General features: G+C 51.1%; 3 protein-coding genes across 10 annotated transcripts; 1 reads left to right on the forward strand and 2 right to left on the reverse strand.

The window, feature by feature from the left end:
* Positions 1-901: 901 nt before the first annotated feature.
* Positions 902-2116, reverse strand: MRPL53 (mitochondrial ribosomal protein L53). Its single transcript, XM_072769966.1, has 3 exons — positions 2004-2116; positions 1791-1903; positions 902-1683 (listed from the first exon to the last, which is right to left on the reverse strand). Exons 1-3 carry the CDS (start codon positions 2093-2095, stop codon positions 1550-1552), a joined length of 339 nt encoding a protein of 112 aa, XP_072626067.1. The 5' UTR covers positions 2096-2116; the 3' UTR covers positions 902-1549.
* Positions 2117-3109: 993 nt separating this feature from the next.
* CCDC142 (coiled-coil domain containing 142) lies at positions 3110-10819 on the reverse strand. 3 transcript variants are annotated; one of them, XM_072769912.1, is made up of 9 exons: positions 9248-10815; positions 8844-8930; positions 8617-8766; positions 8352-8482; positions 8166-8279; positions 4226-4340; positions 3838-4015; positions 3522-3721; positions 3110-3366 (listed from the first exon to the last, which is right to left on the reverse strand). In XM_072769912.1, the coding sequence occupies exons 1-9, from the start codon at positions 10308-10310 to the stop codon at positions 3110-3112; spliced, it is 2295 nt and encodes a 764-aa protein (XP_072626013.1). In that variant the 5' UTR covers positions 10311-10815. The 3 variants fall into 3 exon arrangements, with proteins under 3 accessions (XP_072626013.1, XP_072626014.1, XP_072626015.1); XM_072769914.1 differs by having other exon boundaries at positions 3114-3366; positions 3522-3714; positions 9248-10819; XM_072769913.1 differs by lacking the exon at positions 8844-8930 and having other exon boundaries at positions 9248-10816.
* TTC31 (tetratricopeptide repeat domain 31) lies at positions 9603-19494 on the forward strand. 6 transcript variants are annotated; one of them, XM_072769941.1, is made up of 13 exons: positions 9627-10553; positions 10715-10803; positions 14558-14660; positions 14794-15011; positions 15192-15275; positions 15738-15794; positions 15894-15974; positions 16089-16292; positions 16545-16596; positions 16711-16801; positions 16890-17031; positions 17248-17349; positions 17540-19494. In XM_072769941.1, the coding sequence occupies exons 1-13, from the start codon at positions 10514-10516 to the stop codon at positions 17855-17857; spliced, it is 1581 nt and encodes a 526-aa protein (XP_072626042.1). In that variant the 5' UTR covers positions 9627-10513; the 3' UTR covers positions 17858-19494. The 6 variants fall into 6 exon arrangements, with proteins under 6 accessions (XP_072626040.1, XP_072626042.1, XP_072626041.1 ...); XM_072769939.1 differs by having other exon boundaries at positions 9603-10553; positions 14558-15011; XM_072769940.1 differs by having other exon boundaries at positions 14558-15011; positions 17543-19494.
* Positions 19495-21265: the final 1771 nt, after the last annotated feature.

The following is a 21265-nucleotide window of genomic DNA, read 5'->3' on the forward strand; positions in this document are numbered from 1 at the left end:
TAATTGTTCCACAGTCACAGAGCTACTTAGGGGCAAAGTTAGGATTTCAACCTCAGGAATTCTGGCTCTTGGCTCTTTACTATACCATACTGCCTCCTGGTAGGTTGTTTTTTGGTAGTTTCTTTTTTAAAGGGGGTGGGATGGGAATAAAACCACTCTTGAAGATAGCACCCTTTTTAAGCAGAGCAGCAATATAGTAATGCTGCAGCAAAATCATGAAAAATGTATCTGACAAAAGATACAGTAGCCAGTGTTGAGAGATCCTTGATTGCCTAGCTGAGCACTCTGAAGTTGTCTAAACCAGTAGACCTCCTTCTTTTTTCTACAACCCTGTCTTGGTAAGAAATAATACTACACTGCAACCAAGTATACACAGATACACACATATATACATATTTTCTATTATATATATATTCATGATTATAGGCTGAAAACTTAAATTTCTAAAAAGAATACTTCCCATTCCCTGTGCCACGCACTCTGATACTTTTTTATTCTATTTTACTTTGTTTTTTAAAGGCTGGTTTATCCCAAATTAATTTGATGATCCATACCAATGGGTGGTAACCTGGTACGAAAAACATATTAGGTACAGTGTGAAGCAAGTAGTAGTGTGACATAAATACAGTGATGTGCTTTAAAAGATAAAATTTAGCAGAGGAAAAATGTTCAGCAAAAAAGGAGACTGGGTGGGAAAATACAATGATGCAGGAAAGTGAATGGGAACAGAGAAAACATTTTGGAAGCTTTTGTTTAAGACAGAATATTCTGAACTTACTGACTGGATATGCAGGGAAAGGAGAGGGCAGAACCAGAGATAATGCTCTGGTTTCCCACCTCGAAGGCTGAGTGAATGAAGTGCCTTTAAAAGAAATGGGAACGTCAGGAGAAGAGGCAAGTATATGTGTATGTAAGATTAACAATTTTATTTTGGACAGTGTTGTGGGATTTGGAGGAAATCCGTACGTAGTACATAACCTGACTATAACAGCAGTTGGGATTAGAGCTAAACAGAGATGTAGGATTTAACCCAAGGGTAGTTTGAATTATGACAGAGAATAGAAAAGAAAAGAATATGGAATATTCCCCAGGAATAGAAAAGAAAATTAAGGATAAGAATAGTACACTTTTATGGTTTAAAAAAAAAAAAAAGACCCAAGAGGAAGAGAAGTTCCATAATGGAGTGAATTAAGTGGCAGGCGCTACTGAGATGGTAAGATGAGGACGAAGAAAAACAGCACTGGATTTGGCTGATAAAAGAGGTACCTTGAGTGAGTGATGGGAAAAGCCAAATTCAAAACGGTTAAGCAGGGAGTTATGGTAATAGAAATAAATTCAGGTTTGTCCAGACCCCTATCTGATCCGTGTCTCGTTCCAGAAACGTTGGGTTAGATTAGTAATCACAGGGCTCGCTCTCGCTGTTTTGTTTTTTTGGCGCTCTTTTCCCCCTGAAGATGGTGATCTTGGTGATGAAGTCTCTCGAGCTCTTTTTAGGTAGTTATCCTAGCAATCCAAAGCTAAAATCTGCTTGTTGGGCTCTTCTGCGCTGTCAGCGCCCGGTACCAGGTCCGGGCTTGTCCCCGCTCCCCGCCGTAGTCCTCGCCTGGATGTGGGAGGCAAAGGCTGTGAGCATTTCCTGGGCGGTGAGGTGGGCGCCGCGCATAATCAGGCGATGCCCGTCTCCTGGGGAAGAAACAAACGAGTCAGGCACCGGGAGGACGGCGGGGCCGGGGCTGAGGGCGCGCGGGCTTCCTGGCACCCCTCCCGCCCGCCTCCCTGCCCGAGCCCACCGAACAGCACGTCCACGCAGGGCTCGGAGCCGTCGTGCCTCACGTCCGCAATCACCGAGCAGTTAAGGTTGGTAGAACGGACCTTCTCGCTGCTCACCGCCTGGAGGAAGGTCCTGCGGTGCGAAAACTGCTTGAGCGCCCGGCCGAGGGGGCTAGATCCCCGGCGGGAGGAAGACGCGCCCCCTTCCCGTCCCCAGTCCTTCCGCCTTGTACCTCGTGGATTCCACATTCTTCTCGAAGGGGCAGAATTGAACCCGAACCTGCTTCACAGACCGGAGGCCGAGCCGAGCCAAGGATGCCGCCATGGTGACCTCCGCCCCGGAAGGCCTCGCTCGGGCGGAAGCGTCTCTTCCCGCAGCGCTCTCCTCCCTGACCGGGCCGCTGCGCCGTGCTGCTCTCCGGCACTCCGGTTCTCCCGCCCTCCGACCCCGGCGCTAGCGTTCCGTGGTGCTTGCCCTCCCTCCGCCGCCCGGGGAGAAGAGTAGAAAGGCCGGCAGGGAGGGAGGTGGTTTCCATACGGGGTATGAAGGGCCCCGAAGTAAGCGGTCGGTAAATACCTATCATTAATAGTCCTGTGGTACCACGGAGAGAACAATACATAGTGCAGAAGCCGTCGCGCCTGGTTCGGAACACGTCCGCCTCGGCGGCCTTTACCCCTTGCGTGCGCTGCTGTACCAGATCTAGGTTAGCTCCATCTTCAGCGCGGGCCCCCTCGGCGAGGACGCTACCCTGGCAGGGGTTATACAGCTGCCAGCGGGTAAACCCTGCTCAGGTAACTGAAGATTAGACACGTTGAACTCTGAGTAACCAAAGCTTAAACGTTAAGGTCCCTTTAGCCCAGCATCTTTAAGTGACTGAGTTACGAGTCGGGGAGTATAGGGTAATACATCTCTCCGGACTGATCCAGGTGCAGAAATGCCTGTTCCACCTCTGGTTCCTGAAGAACTTTATGGTCAACCTGGTTCCTGGGACTTAAAAGGAAGTGGTATCCCAGGCTCCCTGTTTTGTATTGCTTTTTTTCTCTCCTTTCCCCCTGGGCTCCAATCTGATGGTTCTTCTCCCAGAGCCTAGCCCTGAGAGGTTCACTGTCAGAGAACTAGACCTGAGCGTCCCATGGATGCTGACCTCTAGGTCTGGCCCTTCACTCTGGATTGCAGGCACTGGAGGGATCTCGGATTCTTCACTTCTAGGTCCAGGCTCTATGTAGCTTGTGGTTTCTCAGGTATCCTTTCCTCCAAGCTCCCAATTGTAGGCTTAATAGGCAGTTCTAAATGTCTGGGCTTTTGGATAGCTCTTTCTGGCTCCTGGTCCCAGGATCCTTAGGATTCAGGACTGGTCCCCAGGCAGGAAAGAAAAGGCAAGTGCCAACGGCGGCGCTGGTGCTGCCTCAGGGCAAGCCAGGCCTGCTGATTTCCCACCAGGTAAGCCTCTGGGCTAGGTCCCCCACCCCATAGTGTGCTTAGTAGCTGAGCTGTCTGGGCTGAGGGTGCTCCAAGCCGAAGAGGGGGCTCCAAACTTTCCAGGCTGTTGAGGCTGCTGCTGGGCAATTCCATGGTCTGGATCTCACTGCATGTACCTGGTAAGGCAGGAATGGAAGACAGGCAGTGGGGAGGAGGAGGTATGACCACTATTGACAACTACAGGAGGTCAGTGATGAGGATGGGAAGTAGGGCACAAAAATAGCAAGGGGCAGAGCAAAGAGAACCTAGAGTTGGGGGAAGAGTGACTCACAGCAACAGGGAGGCCTCCTTTGGGCTTCAGGCTTGGGCAAGGGCTGCTGGAATAGACACAGCAGGGCCCCATCCACCCTCTGGAAGATGTTGAGCATGAGCAGAGTCTGGCGAAGTTCAGGGGACAGGCCCCACTGCTCCTCCTCCAGCAACTCCCGGACCACTCCGAAGTCTTGTCTGAGCTGCAGCGCCCCCTGCAGGCTGAAAGAAGGCCAAGGTACAATGTGGCCACTTGCCTCTAACTGCTCTGCCCCCACCTATCCCCTCCCTTTTTCCAGTTCGTTCAGCCCTCTGCCATTGCCTCCTTTTCTCCTCACCTGAACCGGATCCCATGCGTGAGGATGTGGTCAAGCCAGGCACCCAGGATGGCTGTCAGTGCCTGGCCAAGGGCAGGGGCCTGGGCTTGGGGTGGCAATCCCTGCAATCCTTGCAACACAGGCTCCAGTACAGTACGAACCACCAACCCAGCATACTCACTAGGAATGCTGGGCAGTTCTGGAGTGAGAGAAGAGAAAGGACAGGATATGAGGCTATAGGAGATCCTTTGAGGCCCTAACAGAGTGTTTGGGGGAAAATGATAGGCTTTGTGGGGGCACAGAAGGTGAGGGCAAGGATGGAGACAGAGGAGTGGAGCTAGGATTTGGAAGGGTCAGGAGACTGTTACCCATGGGAACTGTGAAAGGGAATGCTAGGAAGAGGAGTTACCAGGAGAGAGCCGATGCCGCCAGTACCGACCCCGTGGCATGTAGAGTTCAAAGCCCTGTGTGGCTTGTTTATGACATGTTTGAAAAAAGAGACTTAGTGATTCTTCAGGCAGGAGCTGTGGAGATATGGAGAAAGTAAAAAGGGCTTATCTGCTAGGGACTTGCCAAATTACGATGCTCTTCTAAATCTGAGGTGTTCGGGATGCCTGAGTGGCTCAGCAGTTGAGCATCTGTCTTTGGCTCAGGGCGTGATCCTGGAGCCTCAGGATCGAGTCCCACATCGGGCTCCGTGCATGGAGCCTGCTTCTCCCTCTGCCTGTGTCTCTGCCTCTCTCTGTGTGTCTCGAATGAATGAATGAATGAATGAATCTGAGGTGTTTAACCTTGCTTCCATAAAGCCCCAGAACAGAAGTGTGTATGCATAATTCCACGGGCTTGGACAGTTCTGAAAAAAGATGCCCTTTTATTGGGTTTTACTAAAGGCCTGGACCCAGGTCTATAATCTTTTATAGATTATAAAAGATTGTCTATAACCTAAAATAGACAATTGCCATAGGATTACCCTGTTCTCCTCAACTTGGTTGTCTAAAAATCCTCCAGGTTAACTTTACTCTATAGGAACATTAATAGGAAAAAAAGAGGGAGACATCCTCAATATTACGAATGTTCCAAAGCAAATGCTAGAGAGAGGGGTCTGCATGATCTACAGACAGGCAGAAGCTGAAGAAAGAAAGGGGGAATTGTACGATCTTCCATCATCTATGAAAGGAAAGCAGGAACTATATGCAGACCAGGAGTGATGAATGTAACTTTCTGAGATTCAGGAACCTTTGCAATGTCCTTGCGCTGAAGTTTTTTTATACCCTACTTCCATTTACCCAGAGTAATAATAAAGCAAGAAACAGCCTAGGTGCTGGTTTGGCTTCTGTGCTTTGATAGGTTATCTTTTTGTAATGAGAGAGCAAAAAAGAGGGGTCTCTACAGTCCATCTTGGAAAGAAACCCTAAGAAATGGGTAATGTGGTGGCAGCTCTGTAAAGAAAACGTGATTAGATGCCTATTAGCCTGAATAGAGAAAGGGGCCTGGGGGCTGGACTGGGAGAAGTAGAGCTCCTGTAGCTCCTGGTACATATCCTGACTACAGCCTATCCTAAATCTAAATTCTACCTCTCTTCTCCTGAAAACCAAAACTCCTTATTTATGCCAAGGAAATTACCCTTTTGTCAACTGATAGTTGTTAGGAATCTCCCTGCACTCAACACTCTCAGAAGACACAAGGTCACACTATGAAATGGTTTTTCTGTCTGGGATGTTACAGTCCAGCTGGGAAGAAATCACAACATCTGATTCTTCTTTTCCATGCCAGTGCCCTATGCAGTAGAATGCCCAGAGCAGACTCCCAACACTGCAATTACCAGGCAGAGAAACAAGGCATGAAGAGTCCTTTGCACGATGGTCAGTTCACATGGTAAGCACACTTTCCCTATCTCTGTTCTTATGTCTCCTCACCTCCCAACCTGACCACTGTAGCTGTATCAGACTCTATCATAGTCTCCACTGTTCCCCTCCTGCTCTTCCCATGGCTATTACTCATGAGACAAAGCCCAGATTCGGTGGGCTGGTGTTCAGTGCCCTTCACAATATTATGCCAACCTAACTTCTCCACCACAGTCCCCCACCGAACCCTAAACAGAAGTATGTGTGTGTATGTGCACACACGCATGCACACATGCACACACATACACACAGGGAGCTTCTGCTTTGGTCAGGTCATCTCCCCACTACTCCCTCAAGGAACTATGAACTGCCCACCTCCAGTAACCCTTGCCATTCCTCTGAGGCTGCCTAACCACCAGCTCCAGCCATAGACCCTGTACGGAGCTTCTGTAACAATATGCCTGCCAGTCTTCCTTCTTCAGAGTTTCCATGGCCATCATTGTCCAACATCCTCATGAGGAGCCTGCTCTGGGGTATGTTGAGTTGAAGAAGGTAGCAATAAATTGAGGTAGAACAGGCAGATGTAGATGGTATGTTAGGGCTAAACTGTTGGGGGGATGGTTCAGTGCATAGCACCAAGGCAGTGTGAGTAAGTAGGAATGCAGAGAGAAAAGGAGCAGGGGGACAAAGTCTGAACTCCATAGTCTTGTCCCTATTTAGGGCAGAGGGGAACTTGGGCAGGAAGAGAAAACAAAAAGACAGAGAAACATCTTCCATAGGAGGAACAGATACTCTGCAATATGGGGAAAAATTAAAACAGAAGTTTAATAATTTTATTCATAAGTTTAGAAGAAAAATATGAGAAGGCAGACAAGTGGATGAAGGTTATCACTGTGGAACAGGAACCAGAGGTGGGGTGGGGGCAATTAAAGTGCTGGGTTTTTTTCATCAGAAGCCTTCTAAAATAATATCCTATTTCTCTTTTAAACTATGGACATGTATTACTTTAATAAAAATATAAGTGATATATTTAGAAAAGAGAAGGGACATCATCTCAAAACTAGTAAATAAAAGGAGTGTCTGGGTAGCTCAGTAGTTAAATGGCTGACTTCAGCTAAGTTATGATCTTAGGTCCTGGGATCCAGCCACCCCACCCCTACCCCTGTGTGCTCAGCAGGGAGTCTGCCTGGCACCTCCCTCTGCTCCTCCCCCTGTGTGTAAGTGCTCTCCCTCTGCCCCTCCACCTGCTTCTAAGTGCTCTCCCACCCTCTCTCCCAAATAAATAAATAAAAGCTTTAAAAAAGCTAGTAAGTAAAAGGAAAGATTCAATCATTTATCTTACCTTTTCTCTACAAAATATACTTCAGAGTAACCAAGTAACTAATGAGGACAAACAATAGCCAAACTGTGGAAGGAGCCTCGGTGTCCATCGAAAGATGAATGGATAAAGAAAATGTGGTCTATGTATACAATGGAATATTACTCAGCCATTAGAAACGACAAATACCCACTATTTGCTTCGACGTGGAGGGACCTGGAGGGTATTGTGCTGAGTGAAATAAGTCAATTGGAAAAGGACAAACATTATATTCATTCATTTGGGGAATATAAAAATTAGTGAAAGGGAATAAAGGGAAAGGAGAGAAAGTGAGTGAAAATATCAGTGAGGGTGAGAAAACATGAGAGACACCTAACTCTGGGAAATGAACAAGGGGTAGTGGAAGGGGAAGTGGGCAGGGGGTTGGGGTTACTGGGTGATGGGCACTGAGCGGGGCACTTGGCAGGATGAGCACTGGGTGTTATGCTATATGTTGGCAAATTGAACTGCAATAAAAAAATTTAAAAAATTAAAAAATTAATGAGGACAAATTTCACTTTATAGGAGTAAGTCAACTAATAAATGAAGAAGAAATGATAGAATTGGAATATCGCCACTTTGCACCCCCTAATGAAATAATGGATCTGGGGATGCCTAGGTGGCTCAGCGGTTGGGCATCTGCCTTTGGGTCAGGGCATGATCCCAGAGTCCTAGGATGGAGTCCCACATCGGGATCCCTCCATGGAGCCTGCTTCTCCCTCTGCCTGTGTCTCTGCCTCTCTCTCTCTGTGCCCCTCATGAATAAATAAATAAAATCTTAAAAAAAAACAAAAGAAAGAAAAAGAAATAATGGATCTAGGCAGTAATGATCAGTGGCTGTTAACATCACAAAATGAGAGCCTGACATAAACATGAAACAAAATTGACCATGAGTTGATAATTGTTAAAGCCTCAGGGTAGAAATATGGAGATCCATTATGCTTTTCTACTTTTGTATATGTTTGAAGTTTTCCATAACAACAAGTGAAAGAGAGAACAAAAAATGAACAGAGCAAGAAAAGATAAATTCAGCAGACTCCAAGGACATTCCAAGTCACTGGGATGTTTCACCACCACCACCTCAACCCCAAAGCTGGGCACAGAACTGACTCTTAAACTGCCACTGTCAGGACTCCTGCACTTCTCACCTGAATCTGTGCGGTTAGCTTTTGGATCTCTAGGGCCAGCTGCTGCTCCAATTCAAGAGCCAAACTTTCCTCTGAGGCCAGTCTAGACAGAGCTGCTGCCTCCTGCAATAGAGGCTTTGGCAGAAACAGGAAGTGAGATTTGAGCCCAGCCCAGGCTGCTCCCCTTCCCACTCCCTAACTACTCACAGGTAAGTTCTTCTGGATCAGAAGCAGGAAGGAACCTGGGGCCCATGCTGCCAGATGCTGCTGAGTTCTGCCCAAAAACCAGACCAAGGTGGTCTGCAGGGTACAGAGCCCCAGAGCAAACAGTGCAGGACCTGGGGAGAGGAGGATGGAGTATCTGAGAGATCCAGAACCCCTCTGGGAGGAGGCAGGCTTCAGGACAGAGTAAAGGCATAAAGGGGACATCTTCTACTGTTTTGTTTCCTCCATCCCCAGCACCTTGTCTCACCTGGAGGCTCACAGAGGAGCAGCCCTGACCTGGGTTCTCGAAGGGCATCCAAGAGAGGAGGAAAGAGCTGTTGCAAAAGTTCAGCGGTATGAGAGGATGAGGTAGGGCTGCTCTGATCTTCACCAGCAGATCCCAAGGCCTGGCAGAAGCCTGAGGATGAGGGATACGGTTTGATGAGGAAGGGGCAATCTGGGGCTGTGTCATTCCCAATGCCCCTTCCTTCTCACCTTGGTCCCAGCTCCAGATAAGAGACTGATGAAATAGGCTGCGACACAAAGAAGCCAACTCCTTCTCACACTCCTGAGGCAGGGATGCTAGTGGGAGAAATGGCTCTGGAGCCTGAAAAGAAGGCCTCTCTTTTCCAGAACCACTGCCCACTCAATGACAGCGGAAGAGGAGAGGCTCCCACCAAGACTCAAGACTTGAGTAGAAAGCAAGACTGGCCTAGAAAGCCCAGATACTTTAGCCTGTCAGGTGGGGAGGGGAGTTGGGGAGGGGCGTAAGGGGTGGGGGTTGTAGTGTTCATTCTAAAGGGCCTGCTTTTGCAGTCTGGCTGGCCGGGGAATGAGGTGGCTAGGGAGAAGAAAGAGACCCCAGACTGCCCAAATGCCCACCCAGGCCCATCACTCACCCTGACCCAGTGCCTGACTCAGCTGTTGTACCACTGTCCTGCGGTCCCTCCAGGGTCCTAGACTTAGGTCCAGACTCTGAGCACAAGCTGCCCACAGCAGGGTCCAGTACTGGCTCCACAGGGCTCCAGCCCCTCCAAGCCCCAGTCTGCTGTTGGCTGGATCCGTCACGCCCCCCAGCAGCCTCAGCAGCCCGGGCAGCAGCTCCCGCTCCTCTTGGCACCGACTGCGGAGCTGATCCCGCAAGCCTGATCCCTTGAGCGCCGCATCTAGCTGCCCTGCCACCTGGCAACCCCGCTCCCCCGTCAGGAGGCGGAGCACACGGGAAGGCGGGAAAGGGCGCGCAGCCCCTGGGACGGGGCTCAAGGCTTTTCCCTGCAGCTGGTGGTAGGCGGGAAGCGCCAGCAGCACGTCGGCAAGTTGGGACGACCAGCCGGGGCTGGCTGGCTCCCGACCCAGAGCCCGAAGCTGCATCTGGATGGCAGCATCCAGGCACTGGGCGGCCAGTCCGGCGGGCCGCGCCAGGAGTAGCGGCACGCGAGTCTCCGGCAGGCCGATTCGCAGGCCGGCCCCTCGGGAAGGGTGCAGGAGCAGGTCGCGGCACAGGTGAGGCAGGGGGCCGGGGGCCGGCGCGCTGGGGCTCAGGATCCTCAGGAGGCGCACAGCCGCCTGTAGGTGGCGGGCGCAGTCGCGGGCTTGGAGGAGCTGCTCCCGCTCGCGGAGCAGCCGCAGCAACACGGCCCGGAGACGCTGCAGCGCGGGAGGGCTTGGGCGGCCGTCTGCAGCCTCCCGCCACCAGCCCGCGGCGCCCGCCTCGTGGTGCTCTCCCGCGTCCGCCGGCGCCGCCCAGCACGGCTGCCCTCCTGGAGCTCCGCCGGGCCGCGGGTCCTGGCAGGGAAAGCTCCCGGCACCTGGCAGCCCCCGCCAGCCACGAGAGTCCCCGCGAAGAGCCCCCGCCTGCCTTCCCTGCCCCCGCCCCTCCACAGCGCCCCCGGGTTGCGCCCTAGACGGCGGCACCGCAGCGAGCGGAGGCAGAAGGCCCCCGGAGCGAGACGCCTGGGCCATGGGGCGCCCGAACCGACCTAACGATTCCTACTTGCCCGCCCCGCCCAACGCCCGCGGCCGCCGGGACCGACGTGGCCTCTCTCGCGCTCCGTAATCGGAGGCTCTGCCCCTAACAAAGATGGCGGCCTGCTCCGTCCTGCGCCGCCCGTCGGCGGTGTCGGGCACCCGACCGTCTTTCACTTTCGGGTCACTGTTGATAGGCGATGGCGCCGGTTCCGAAGACAGTGGGGCGGATAAAGCTAGGTAAGCAGGTGTGGCAAGACGGGAGGGGGTCCAGGAGGGTAGGGACAGCCCCACTCGGGTCTGTCTTCAGTAGGGTCTTGTGCTTCACGCGGTGGGCGGAAGGCTCCGGCCCCTGCTTCCCGAGTCCCTTGACGCGTCGCCGCCTTCCTTTACTGTTCTAGACTGTCCTCTGCTGCCTGGCTGCCCGCTGGGGGCCGCTGCTGTCCCCAAACTCTGCAAGGAATTCCGCCCTGAGGACTATGGCGCCGAGGTAAAAAGGGCTCCTCGCTCCCCCTAGCCCCGTCTATGTCGGTCACGCCTCTTTCCAGTCAGCTGAGCTGAGCCCCGCCACGGCTGGGCGCCACACTGGACGCCCAGGGCTCCGCGGAGGGGCGCCTGGTAATGGAGGGTGGTGGACGTGGGCGGGATCGGGCGGACGGCGGTCTCCGAGGCGAGGATTGCGGGGTGGGCGGGAGTTGCAGAGGGCGAGACATTATGAACAGAGGGAACAGTGTGAGCAAAGTGGCCAAGGCAAGGCAAGGTGTAGGGAACACTGAAGTCAGATTTGAGTGGTTCGGTTGGAAGTGTTAGAAATGAAGTGGGGGCGGGGGATGAAGTGGGAAAGAAGGCAGCAAGTGGCTTGAAATGCTTTTCGTCTGGCACGAGGGCTTGGGTGTCCTCAACTAGGCGATAGTGTATTGAAGGAGGAAGACGATCAGATTTGGAAGCACGGAGAAGGTGTATTTCCAGCTGCTTCCTGGGTATCTCCAAAACCTCAAACCCACCAAGTCCAGAAGTTAATTCATCATCTTTGCAAGTTGGATGTTTTTCTCTAATCTAAATTTTGGCTGATAACACAAACGGACATCCAGTTGCTTAATGCCGAAATCTAAAAATCATTGTATATGATCCTCCCTTTCCCTTACCTCACACATTGAGTCAGTCACTAAAATCCACTTCAGAAATGTCTCTTGACTCAAGCCCGTCATTTCTATTACTGCCCCTGCTGCCACTGGCTTAGTTCAAGAATTCATTCTTTCTGGCCTGAAGAGTCACTGTGGCTTGCTAACTAAACACTCCACCCCTAGAATCATCTCCTTCCCCAGTGCTATTTCACTTGAGTGCTTCACTCCCCAGATCAGTCCCACTCCCATCACTGACAAGTCAAAGCCCAAACTCATTGGATCACACAGGGTTCTTCAGACCCAGCTCCTAGCTGCATCTCTAATAGAATGCTATCCTCACCAGTCTCTCTGCTTTTGCTCATTCAACACTCTTACTGAGCACCAACAATGTACCAGGCACTGTTTTTAGGCACTTGGAAGACAGCAGTAAATCAACACAAAAATCCTTTTATTTATTTTTTTAAAGATTTTTATTTATTTATTCATAAGAGACACCGAAAGAGAGGCAGAGACACAGGCAGAGGGAGGAGAAGCAGGGTCCGTGCAAGGAGCCTGACATGGGACTCAATCCCAGGAATCCTGGATCAGGCCCTGAGCCAAAGGCAAACATTAAACCACTGAGCCACCCGGGCATCCCACAAAAATCCTTTTAGTCAATGAATTAGAAGCATCTAGTGGAGGCAGCCAGTCAGCAAGTAAACAATATAGTATACCAAATATGAAAAGTACAAGGGAAAGTATAACAAGGATGGGCAGTGCTGAGTGGAATTGAGTTTCTTTTTTTTTTAAGGGAATAGGGCGCCCCAGTGGCTCAGTTGGTTAAGCATCTGCTTTCAGCTCAGGTCATGATCCCAGAGCCCCACATCCGGCTCCCTGTTCAGTAGGAAATCTGCACCTCCCTCTGCCCCTCCCACCACTTGTTCTCTCGCTCACTCTCTCTCAAATAAATAAAATGTTTATAAAAAATAAAGGGAGGGATCCCTGGGTAGTGCAGCGGTTTAGCGCCTGCCTTTGGCCCAGGGCGCGATCCTGGAGACCCGGGATCGAATCCCACGTCAGGCTCCCGGTGCATGGAGCCTGCTTCTCTCTCTGCCTGTGTCTCTGCCTGTCTCTCTCACTGTGTGCCTATCATAAATAAATAAGAACATTTAAAAAATAAAATAAAATAAAATAAAGGGAAGGGATCCCTGGGTGGCGCAGCGGTTTGGCGCCTGCCTTTGGCCCAGGGCGAGATCCTGGAGACCCGGGATCGAATCCCACGTTGGGCTCCCGGTGCATGGAGCCTGCTTCTCCCTCTGCCTGTGTCTCTGCCTCTCTCTCTCTCTCTCTCTCTCTCTCTCTCTGTGTGACTATCATAAATAAATTAAAAAATAAAATAAAATAAAAAATAAAAAAATAAAATAAAGGGAATAGTCAGAAATGGCCTCTTGGAGAAGGTTTAAGCAGAGATCTGAAGGGGTGAGTCATTCATGGGGGAAAGAGCATTCCAGGGAGAGGAAGTAACACAGACAAAAGCCTTGAGATGGGAGCACACTTGATGTGTGTAGGAACTTCAGAGGAGACCACTCACCACTGTAGTTAGAGATAGGACCGGAGGGTAGGAGATGATTCATAGAGTATTGAGGAGCCAGATTGTGTTGGGCCATGTGGTGAATTAAGAGAATAGCACAGAATGTGCTCTGGGGAGAGGTAGAAGGTCAAGGTAATCCCTTTTTTGTTTATTTTTAGAAATGGCTAGACTGGGCCAGTTAGGAAGTTGAATTAAACCCACCAGGAAATTGAATTTGAGAGTAAGACTTGATGGAAGCACACAGCAGTGTAAATGAAGATGCTGTTGAGTCAGGACTGTCTACTGAAGGATATTCTGGCTCTGAAACTGTTTAGAAAGTTGACTATCCCTCAGTGATCTGAAGTCCTTCCTGTGTATTAGTTTAGCACTCTGCCATTTCATGTAGTTTCTAAGTTTCTCAGTCAGTGGGCCACCACCTAGTCAGGTATGGTGCCCTCTTCAGGCCGGAAGATGCCACACGGGGACAAGATGACTCCTGTCCTCCTCCAAAGCTGACACTGAGGAAATGATTCTTATAAGAATCACAGAATGACAGGGAAAGATTTGAAGAGTCTCATCTCATTTTGTGAATGATGAAGCCAAGGTTCAGAGAGGTTAAATGACTTGTCCAAAGTCAAACAGCCAGGCAGTGGCAAAGCCAGAACTAAGATGTGAATAGCAAAGTGTTCTTTCCAGTTCTATGCTTCTCACCAATTGAGAGAGCAATAAAAAGCAGTGAATAATAAGGTTCTAAATTATATGACACAGACTATGTGAGTACAGCTTGTGAGTGAGGGCAGAGATCATCGGAGATAAAGAGGTTTGAGGGAAGGTGGAATTGGACTTTGAAGGTGAGACAAAGTGTGGGGAGAAGCTCGGAGCCAGGAGGGATTTGGGGACAGTTGGGGGGAAGATCCCAACACTGGAAGGAACCTGATAACAGAGGGATGATGGCAGCCAGGCAGGAGCGAATTACAAAGGAAGATTGGGAAGGTCAGCCAGGGGGTTTTTTGGAAGACTTCAAATCCCAGGCTGAGGAGCTAGACTCAGTTTTGCCTATGGCCCTGGCAGTGGGGGATTACTGGACTTTCCTGAGTAGGGATATATCTGTTGAGAGCTTGGTTTGGGGGGGAAACAGATGGAGTACAGGGGAGAGGCCAACCAGGAACTGCTGTATACATTTAGGCATGAGGTAGTTCCAGCGTGGGTTATATGGGGTTGCTCATAATCAAGGATATGGTGGGGGACATAGCTGGAAGAACAGGTAAGAGGGCTCTTTCAGGGACATCAGTGTAGCTGACTTGGTGGCAGGTCAAAGGAAGATCTTGTATGATGGAAAAGGCTGGGCTGAAGGCCACACACAACCCTTGGGAAGCAGGAGAGTAGTGAAAGAGGTAATATACCAGGAAAGCCAAAGCAGTGTGTCTTAAGGACACTGAGTGGAGAGAAATCAACCTGTAAGATTCTCCAGGCTAGGTGGCTGGTTTGTGGTTGCCATGGTGGAGGGATCAACCCAGCCAAGCCCCTAGAACTACCCCCAACATCAGCCTCCCTTCCCTTCCCCCTTCCAGGACACAGTGGATTTTCTTCGACGGCTTGTGGAGAGTGATCCCCAGCGCCTGCACCAGATCCATGTGGATAGGAGCAGCGGGCGGCTACAGCTGTGGCACCATGGTGGGGGGTGCAGGGGCCTGGGCCCAAGGATTGAGGCTGGGCTCTGAGATCAGGCCCTGGGGAAGGCTAGCCCTCAGATGCTCCTTTCTCTCATGTTCCTTTTTCTTTCCCTTCTCCTTATCCCTCCTGACAGATTACCTCCTAGACCATTTCTGTGATGAGGGGAAAATGCCTGGACAGAGTGAAAGGACCAAGGGGGCCAAGGGACTGGGGACCTACTGTAGTCTCCAGAAGTCCTTTCTGTATCCTCCCCAAGGGCCTGAGCCCTGTGCTCCTAGCCCCTCTTCCTCTGCCAGTTCAGACAGCCTCCTGCAGGTGGCCATGCCCCAGAAGCTCCTGCTGACTGAAGAGGTGAGACTACCAGCAAGGGGCTTCCACCTCTCCCAGTGCTCTTACAACTGCCATATTCCATGTAATACATCTGTATTGTCCCCTCACCTGGGCCCAGCCTTTCAGGGTCTTTCCATACTTCTGGCCTCTCTTTGGCTTTCTTATTCTCTGTCTCTCTGTCATCTGGTTTTCCTTCTCCAGGAAGCGAACCATCTGGCTGAGGAGCTGGTGGCTGAAGAGGAGCGCATGAAACAGAAAGCAGAGAAGAAACGACTCAAAAAGAAGGTAGCTGGAGGGCAGAAGGATGGGAACCCAGAGGTATCTAGGAGAGGGATGCTTTGTGAGCACAGGAGAGAACTCAAGGTGGCCCATTGTGGACCCTCTTGCCAGAGGGGGCCGAGGGGCTCAGAGCTTGGACAGAGAGGGTCTTGTGGAAGCCATATGGTATGGTGGTTCTGGAGTCACACTATGCTGCCTGGGTTGGAATCTGGCTCTTTCTTACTGTGAGACCTCTCCCTGGTGACTCTCCTGTCTGCTTTTTCACCTGCAGCATAAGGATAACAACAAAATCTACCTCATGGAGTTTTAGGGATTAAATGAGATAGTGTACGCAAAGCTCTTAACGTGGTACACGATGTATAGTCTGTATTGTACTCATAAAGAATTGGCTTCAAGATACAAATTGTGTGTATGTTTACATATGGTGTTCAAAATATGTCATCAGCATCATTGCCGTTATCATTGCAGCGTCAAAAGGATCGCAAGCGACAGGAGCGCTTGGAGCAGGAGGGCGGGGAGCCCAAGGTGAGTGTCTACAGGCAGATATGAAGAACACTAAGTGCCGGAGGGTGGGAGCTGAGAAGGCAGGCAGCTCAAGGTGATCCCCACCTGCCTTCCCTCCAGGTTGAGGCCACCCCAAATGGGGATGGGAGCCCTCCATCCAGCCCCAGGAACCTTGCTCAGGGACAGTGTGATGAGGAAGAGGTGAGAGCGCCCCACCCTGCTTCCTGTACTTCTTGGTCTCTGTCCACCTTCCCTCCCCCTCCTGCAGAACATACTTTATCCCCACCCCCTCCTGACTTTACTTTTTGTTCGCAGGACTCACTGGATCTGTCTAGCACTTTCGTGTCTCTGGCTTTGCGCAAGGTTGGGCGCAAGGAGGATTGGCCTCCTGGTGCCCGCAGAGAGAAGGGACTGAACCCGGAGCCTCGAGGCAAAACCCGGGGCCCCCATCAGAAGATGCGCCAGGAGGAAGGGAGCTCTCGGATAGAAGAGAGCCCCAGGCAGAGTCCTAAGGCAGAGGTGAGGTGACCAGTAGAAGGAGTTTTCTGGCTGCTCTAGGATTAAGAGATCTGGGGTCAGGCTCCATCACGGACATCCTGACCCTGGGTAGTTTCTTCTGCAGGAAGGTAGGGCTGGTACCATCTTGCAGAACTGTCATAAGAATTACATAAGTTGGATGAGGCTGACTGCAATATTCATTGTTTGAACAAAGGAGAAGGATTTGGGGAGGCTGAGGCCTGAGTCCTGTTTGACTTTTCTCCCCATCCCTAGGCATGTCCAGGACTGCTGGCAGCTGCCTTACAGCAGAGCCAGGAGCTGGCAAGTGAGACTCTCTCCACACACCCCCCACCCCACCCTCCCTCCCTCACCCTCCCTCCTTCCCCAACTCTCCCTGGGATAGGCCCATCTGAGCCCCCCCACCTTCTCTCTTCCCTAGAGTTGGGGACCAGCTTTGCCCAAAATGGTTTCTACCACAAGGCTGTGGTTCTCTTCACCCAGGCTCTGAAGCTCAACCCCCGGGATCATCGGTGAGTAGGGGCTTGGCCACTGTGCTGGGAGGTCAGGGCAAGGCAAAGTGTTGAAGATCCAGACTCTTGGCCACTTTGTCTTTATCAGGTTGTTTGGAAACCGTTCTTTCTGCCATGAGCGGCTGGGTCAGCCAACATGGGCCCTGGCCGATGCCCAGGTGGCCCTTACCCTGCGACCTGGCTGGCCCCGGGGCCTCTTCCGCCTGGGCAAGGCCTTGATGGGACTGCAGGTATTGGGTCTGAGACTGGAAGGATGGGCAGAATTTGGGTAGTGTGGTATAGGGTTTGGGTCTATATTGCCATTTTGTAGTAAAGCTCCTAGTACCACAGTGTCACAGTGTTAGCAGCACTAGGAGCTGATGTGGGTTTGAGGAGGGGGCAGTTTTAATTTCCCTCATCCCCTTGATACCTACACTTTCCTCTTTCCAATCCCTCTGGGACAAAAGCGTTTTGAGGAGGCAGCTGCTGTGTTCCAGGAGACTCTGAGAGGCGGCTGCCAGCCTGACGCAGCCCGGGAGCTCCACTCTTGCCTTCTGCACCTCGCTCTGGTAAGGGAGCTGGGCCCATTGGCAGACCACGGGGGCAGCAGGAAAACCGGCTGCAGTTTCCACAGTGAGCTCTGCTCCCTTCCACCTCAGGCCGGTAGCGAGGGCAGGAACAAGTGGGATGAGGGGCGTGAGCTGTGCTGCCTGTGCTGCCGAGAAGGAGAAATAAGTGCGGCTCCCACTCTCTCCACAGCAGGATCCGCAAAGAGGAGGAATCCGGGAACCACCTGGCTTCCCGCAACCATTCTGCCATGCTGGGCCCAGTGTCTCAAGCCTCCTGCCTGTCAGCCGCCCTCCAAGTGCTGCTCCAAGAGCCTCTGTCCTCCTGTCTGCACCCTGGCCTCGTCTCCCTTGTCACCTGAGCCACTCCAACTCGCCCATCCCCCAGACTCTCCATTTCCAGGGCCCCTCAAAGGGCTCTGGTATCAGGACCGTGGCCCCAGCATCTACCTCAGGCCAGATGATGGAGGATCAGTACCTCATAGGACAGGGCTATGTGTGTATCCCATAGCTCCCTGCATATCTTGAGACCTTGTAGTCTAAAACCATAATTAAAGACTCCCCCGGTGGTCACTCCTCTTGCCACGGAGACCTGATGAAAGAAAGGAGCCCCATGTCCACTGAAACAACCTTTCTTTGAATCTTTTTTTTTTTTTTTTTTTTTTTTTTTTAAAAATTTTTATTTATTTATGATAGTCACACACAGAGAGAGAGAGAGAGGCAGAGACGTAGGCAGAGGGAGAAGCAGGCTCCATGCACCGGGAGCCCGATGTGGGATTCGATCCCGGGTCTCCAGGATCGCGCCCTGGGCCAAAGGCAGGCACTAAACCGCTGCGCCACCCAGGGATCCCCCCTTTCTTTGATTCTGAAGCAGATGGCTTCCTCTGGGGGCAGTAAGGAGAAAGAAAATCCACCAAGGCTCAGGAGGGAACTGCACGAAAGTTCAGGTCTTTAGACTCCAACAGACCCAGCAGGAAGCATACGGGTTTGCTCTGGGTTTGCTCTGCGTCTTGGCCCTGAGGGATTCATTCACCAGCCAGAACTCTGTGCTCAGGAATGGGGTTAGGGGATGAGTGACACCTGAGTCCCTCCACCCCCTTCACTTTCCTGAACCCAGCTCTCACCTGGTTTCTTGTAGCCCGAGCCCTGCATGCCTCATTTCCTGTCATTTGGTGCATATTCTGACCTCTCCTTTGTCCAGTAGCCTCACTTCCTCCAACTATTAGAAGATTCACTGGGGTTTGCATTTGGGAAGTCCCTTACCAGCTCCTGCCTGGAATAGGCAGGGTTCACAAATCTCCACCTCCCCACTGCTGGCTCTTCTGCTGATGGGACCTCAGCAGGCACCCAGGCTGCTGCTACTGTGGCCATGCCCTTTCTTCACTCCAGCACTGGGCATTGTTTTTGCTTTGTTTTTTAAATATTTTACTTATTTATCCACAAGAGACACAGAGAAAGAGAGGCAGAGACACAGGCAGAGGGAGAAGCAGGCTCCATGCAGGGAGCCCAGCGTGGGACTTGATCCTGGGTCTCCAGGGTCACACCCTGGGCCAAAGGCAGGTGCTAAACCGCTGAGCCACCTGGGCCACCTCCAGCACTGGGCATTGTAATGAGCATTTCCACCAAGGGTCACTGCCCCCCCAAAGAAGGCTGTCATTCCCTACTGCCCGTGTAATAATCACGGTCTTTTGGGTTCTCTAAGATCCTGGCAGCTTCCTCTCTACCCCTGCCTGGGACTCTCCCAGCTCATTGAGATGTGGATCTGCAGGGGACTTTTAGGTCTCCCAGAATGCTTCGCCTAGAGGAACCGTTCATCAGGATAAAATGATCCTTTCTGCCTTAAGGTCTTGACCACACCATTCACACCTGTATAGGAGGTGTTGAAACACCTCCTTTACATAGGGCTTTCCCAAATTCCTTTTGTTTATGGAGCAGGCTCCTTAGATACTGTGTAGCAGACTGAAATCTGCCATTGCTGGTTGGGTCATCTTGAGCAGGTCTCCTAACATCTGTGCCTCAGGTCCCTCCACTGTAAAATGGGGCAGTTCTACTTCTCAGGGCTGTTGTGATTACTGAAAGAGTGTGAGGAAATACCTACCAAGTGCCTTGTACATTATGGATGCTAAATAAACTGGACTTTGTCTGCAAGGGTCCTACATATTTATGATTCCTACAGTGAGAAGAGATGAGTTAAGTTGTTGCTTATTTCACAAAATACAGACTCCCTGGGGCTGCAGTTCTCCAAGCATAGGCATTGGATCTGCAGCAACCTGGGAAATTGTTGCAAACGTATATTGTCAGGCCCTACCCTAGACCTTCTAAATCAGGGGCCCAGCAATTTGTTTCGTGAATACCTCCAGGTGATCCTAATGCCCAACCACTTGTATTAGGATCTGACAGAGGATATACCATCTGGAGGCTATTTTGGTGGGAGAGATTTGAGTTTTGTTCACCTCCAGCTTGATTTTGAGAAGTGGAAGCCCTGGGCTAGAATTTAGGAGGCCTCAAGTAGAGGGGGATTATGGCCTAGAGCCAATTTACTTGCCTCAATATACCTTCCTAACAAGAATTCTTTGCTCTGGGAGTTCTTTGTTCATGCCTAGTTGGGGAGAGGTGGTTGTGTTTGTTTGAGGGATGATTATATTATGGTGACTCCATTAGAGGCCTGTTCATGTGGCCTTCTTGTTCTAAGCAGCAAGGAGGTACTTCCCTACTTTGGGGACTCCACTAGGGTTCCTCAAAGAATGGGCACCCATCACTACTGTGTGGTATCTTTGCTTTCAGACTAAGTTGGCTCCTTGCTCTTCCAGCCACTCAGAGAAATGTCCCCTCCCCAGTAGCTTGTGACCTATCCTGGACTTGAATCTTCTCTGAGAGCCACAGGACTCCTGACATCTTGTCCCCATTTTGCCCCCTACACACTGCTGACTGCTAGGGTTCCAACCCAGCAGCCTGAGTTCTGAGTCCCTAGGGTTGAAATGCACAGTGACCAATCATCCCGGTTTTCCTGGGACTGAGGGATTTCCTGGAGTGTGAGATTTTCAGTGCTGAACCTGGGAAAGTCCTTGGCCAGCAGGAATGAGTCTGTCACTCTAAAGGTTCCAGAGAGGCAGCCTTAGGAAGGGGATGAAGGAAATGAGAAGGGGCCCTAAACCAGAACCAGGGTGGGTGTGTGCCGTCTACATGTATACAAAGGGCAACACAGGTGCAAAGAATACTTTTCGTATGATGGCTGACAAAGTCTTAGCCCTAGGCCAGTGGTCCTTATTTCAGTCCATGATGCCATTTTTCTTCTGGTTGCTCAGGTTCGTGAGGTTGTCACTGATTGATGAAATTTTCAGTCACCGGATAATCACACAGATTCCTCTTTTGTTATAGCCTCCCCCACCTGCCAAGTCTGGCCCTGGATTCTCTCAGCTCTGACCTTCTGCAGCGCCCAGAGATACAATCCTTTCTCAGGTCCCTGCTGTCCCCAGTCCACCTTACACTTGCAGCCAGACTAGCCTGCTCTAAAGCTGCTGGCATGGCTCTGCCCTCTAAAACCTCCAAGGACCACAGTCAATGTACAGTACAATGCTTAAATTCCTACCTTTGGCCCTTTCTCCCCTGCTTTCTTTATAAACCATTTTCTTCTCTCAAGCCCAGTTAGAGTTACAGGGACAGAACCGTAGTGGCCAAAAGAATGAGCCCCTGAGGCAGGCAAGCAAGCAGGTTAGTGCCAGCCCCACCATTTACAAGCTTCACGACATGACCAAGTCTTCTTGAGTTTCTGATTCAGTCTCTTTACACTTAGAAAGCCTCATGATCTCCTGGGATAACTGAAGGTTAATCCATGCAAAACACTTGAATTGTGCTCAATAAGTGGTAGCTACTAACTGCCAGGTTCCCTTCTGCCTTCCAGCCTTGTTTACTCTACCTG

Source organism: Canis lupus, chromosome 12 (assembly GCF_048164855.1).
Source record: "Canis lupus baileyi chromosome 12, mCanLup2.hap1, whole genome shotgun sequence".
NCBI lineage: Eukaryota > Metazoa > Chordata > Mammalia > Carnivora > Canidae > Canis > Canis lupus.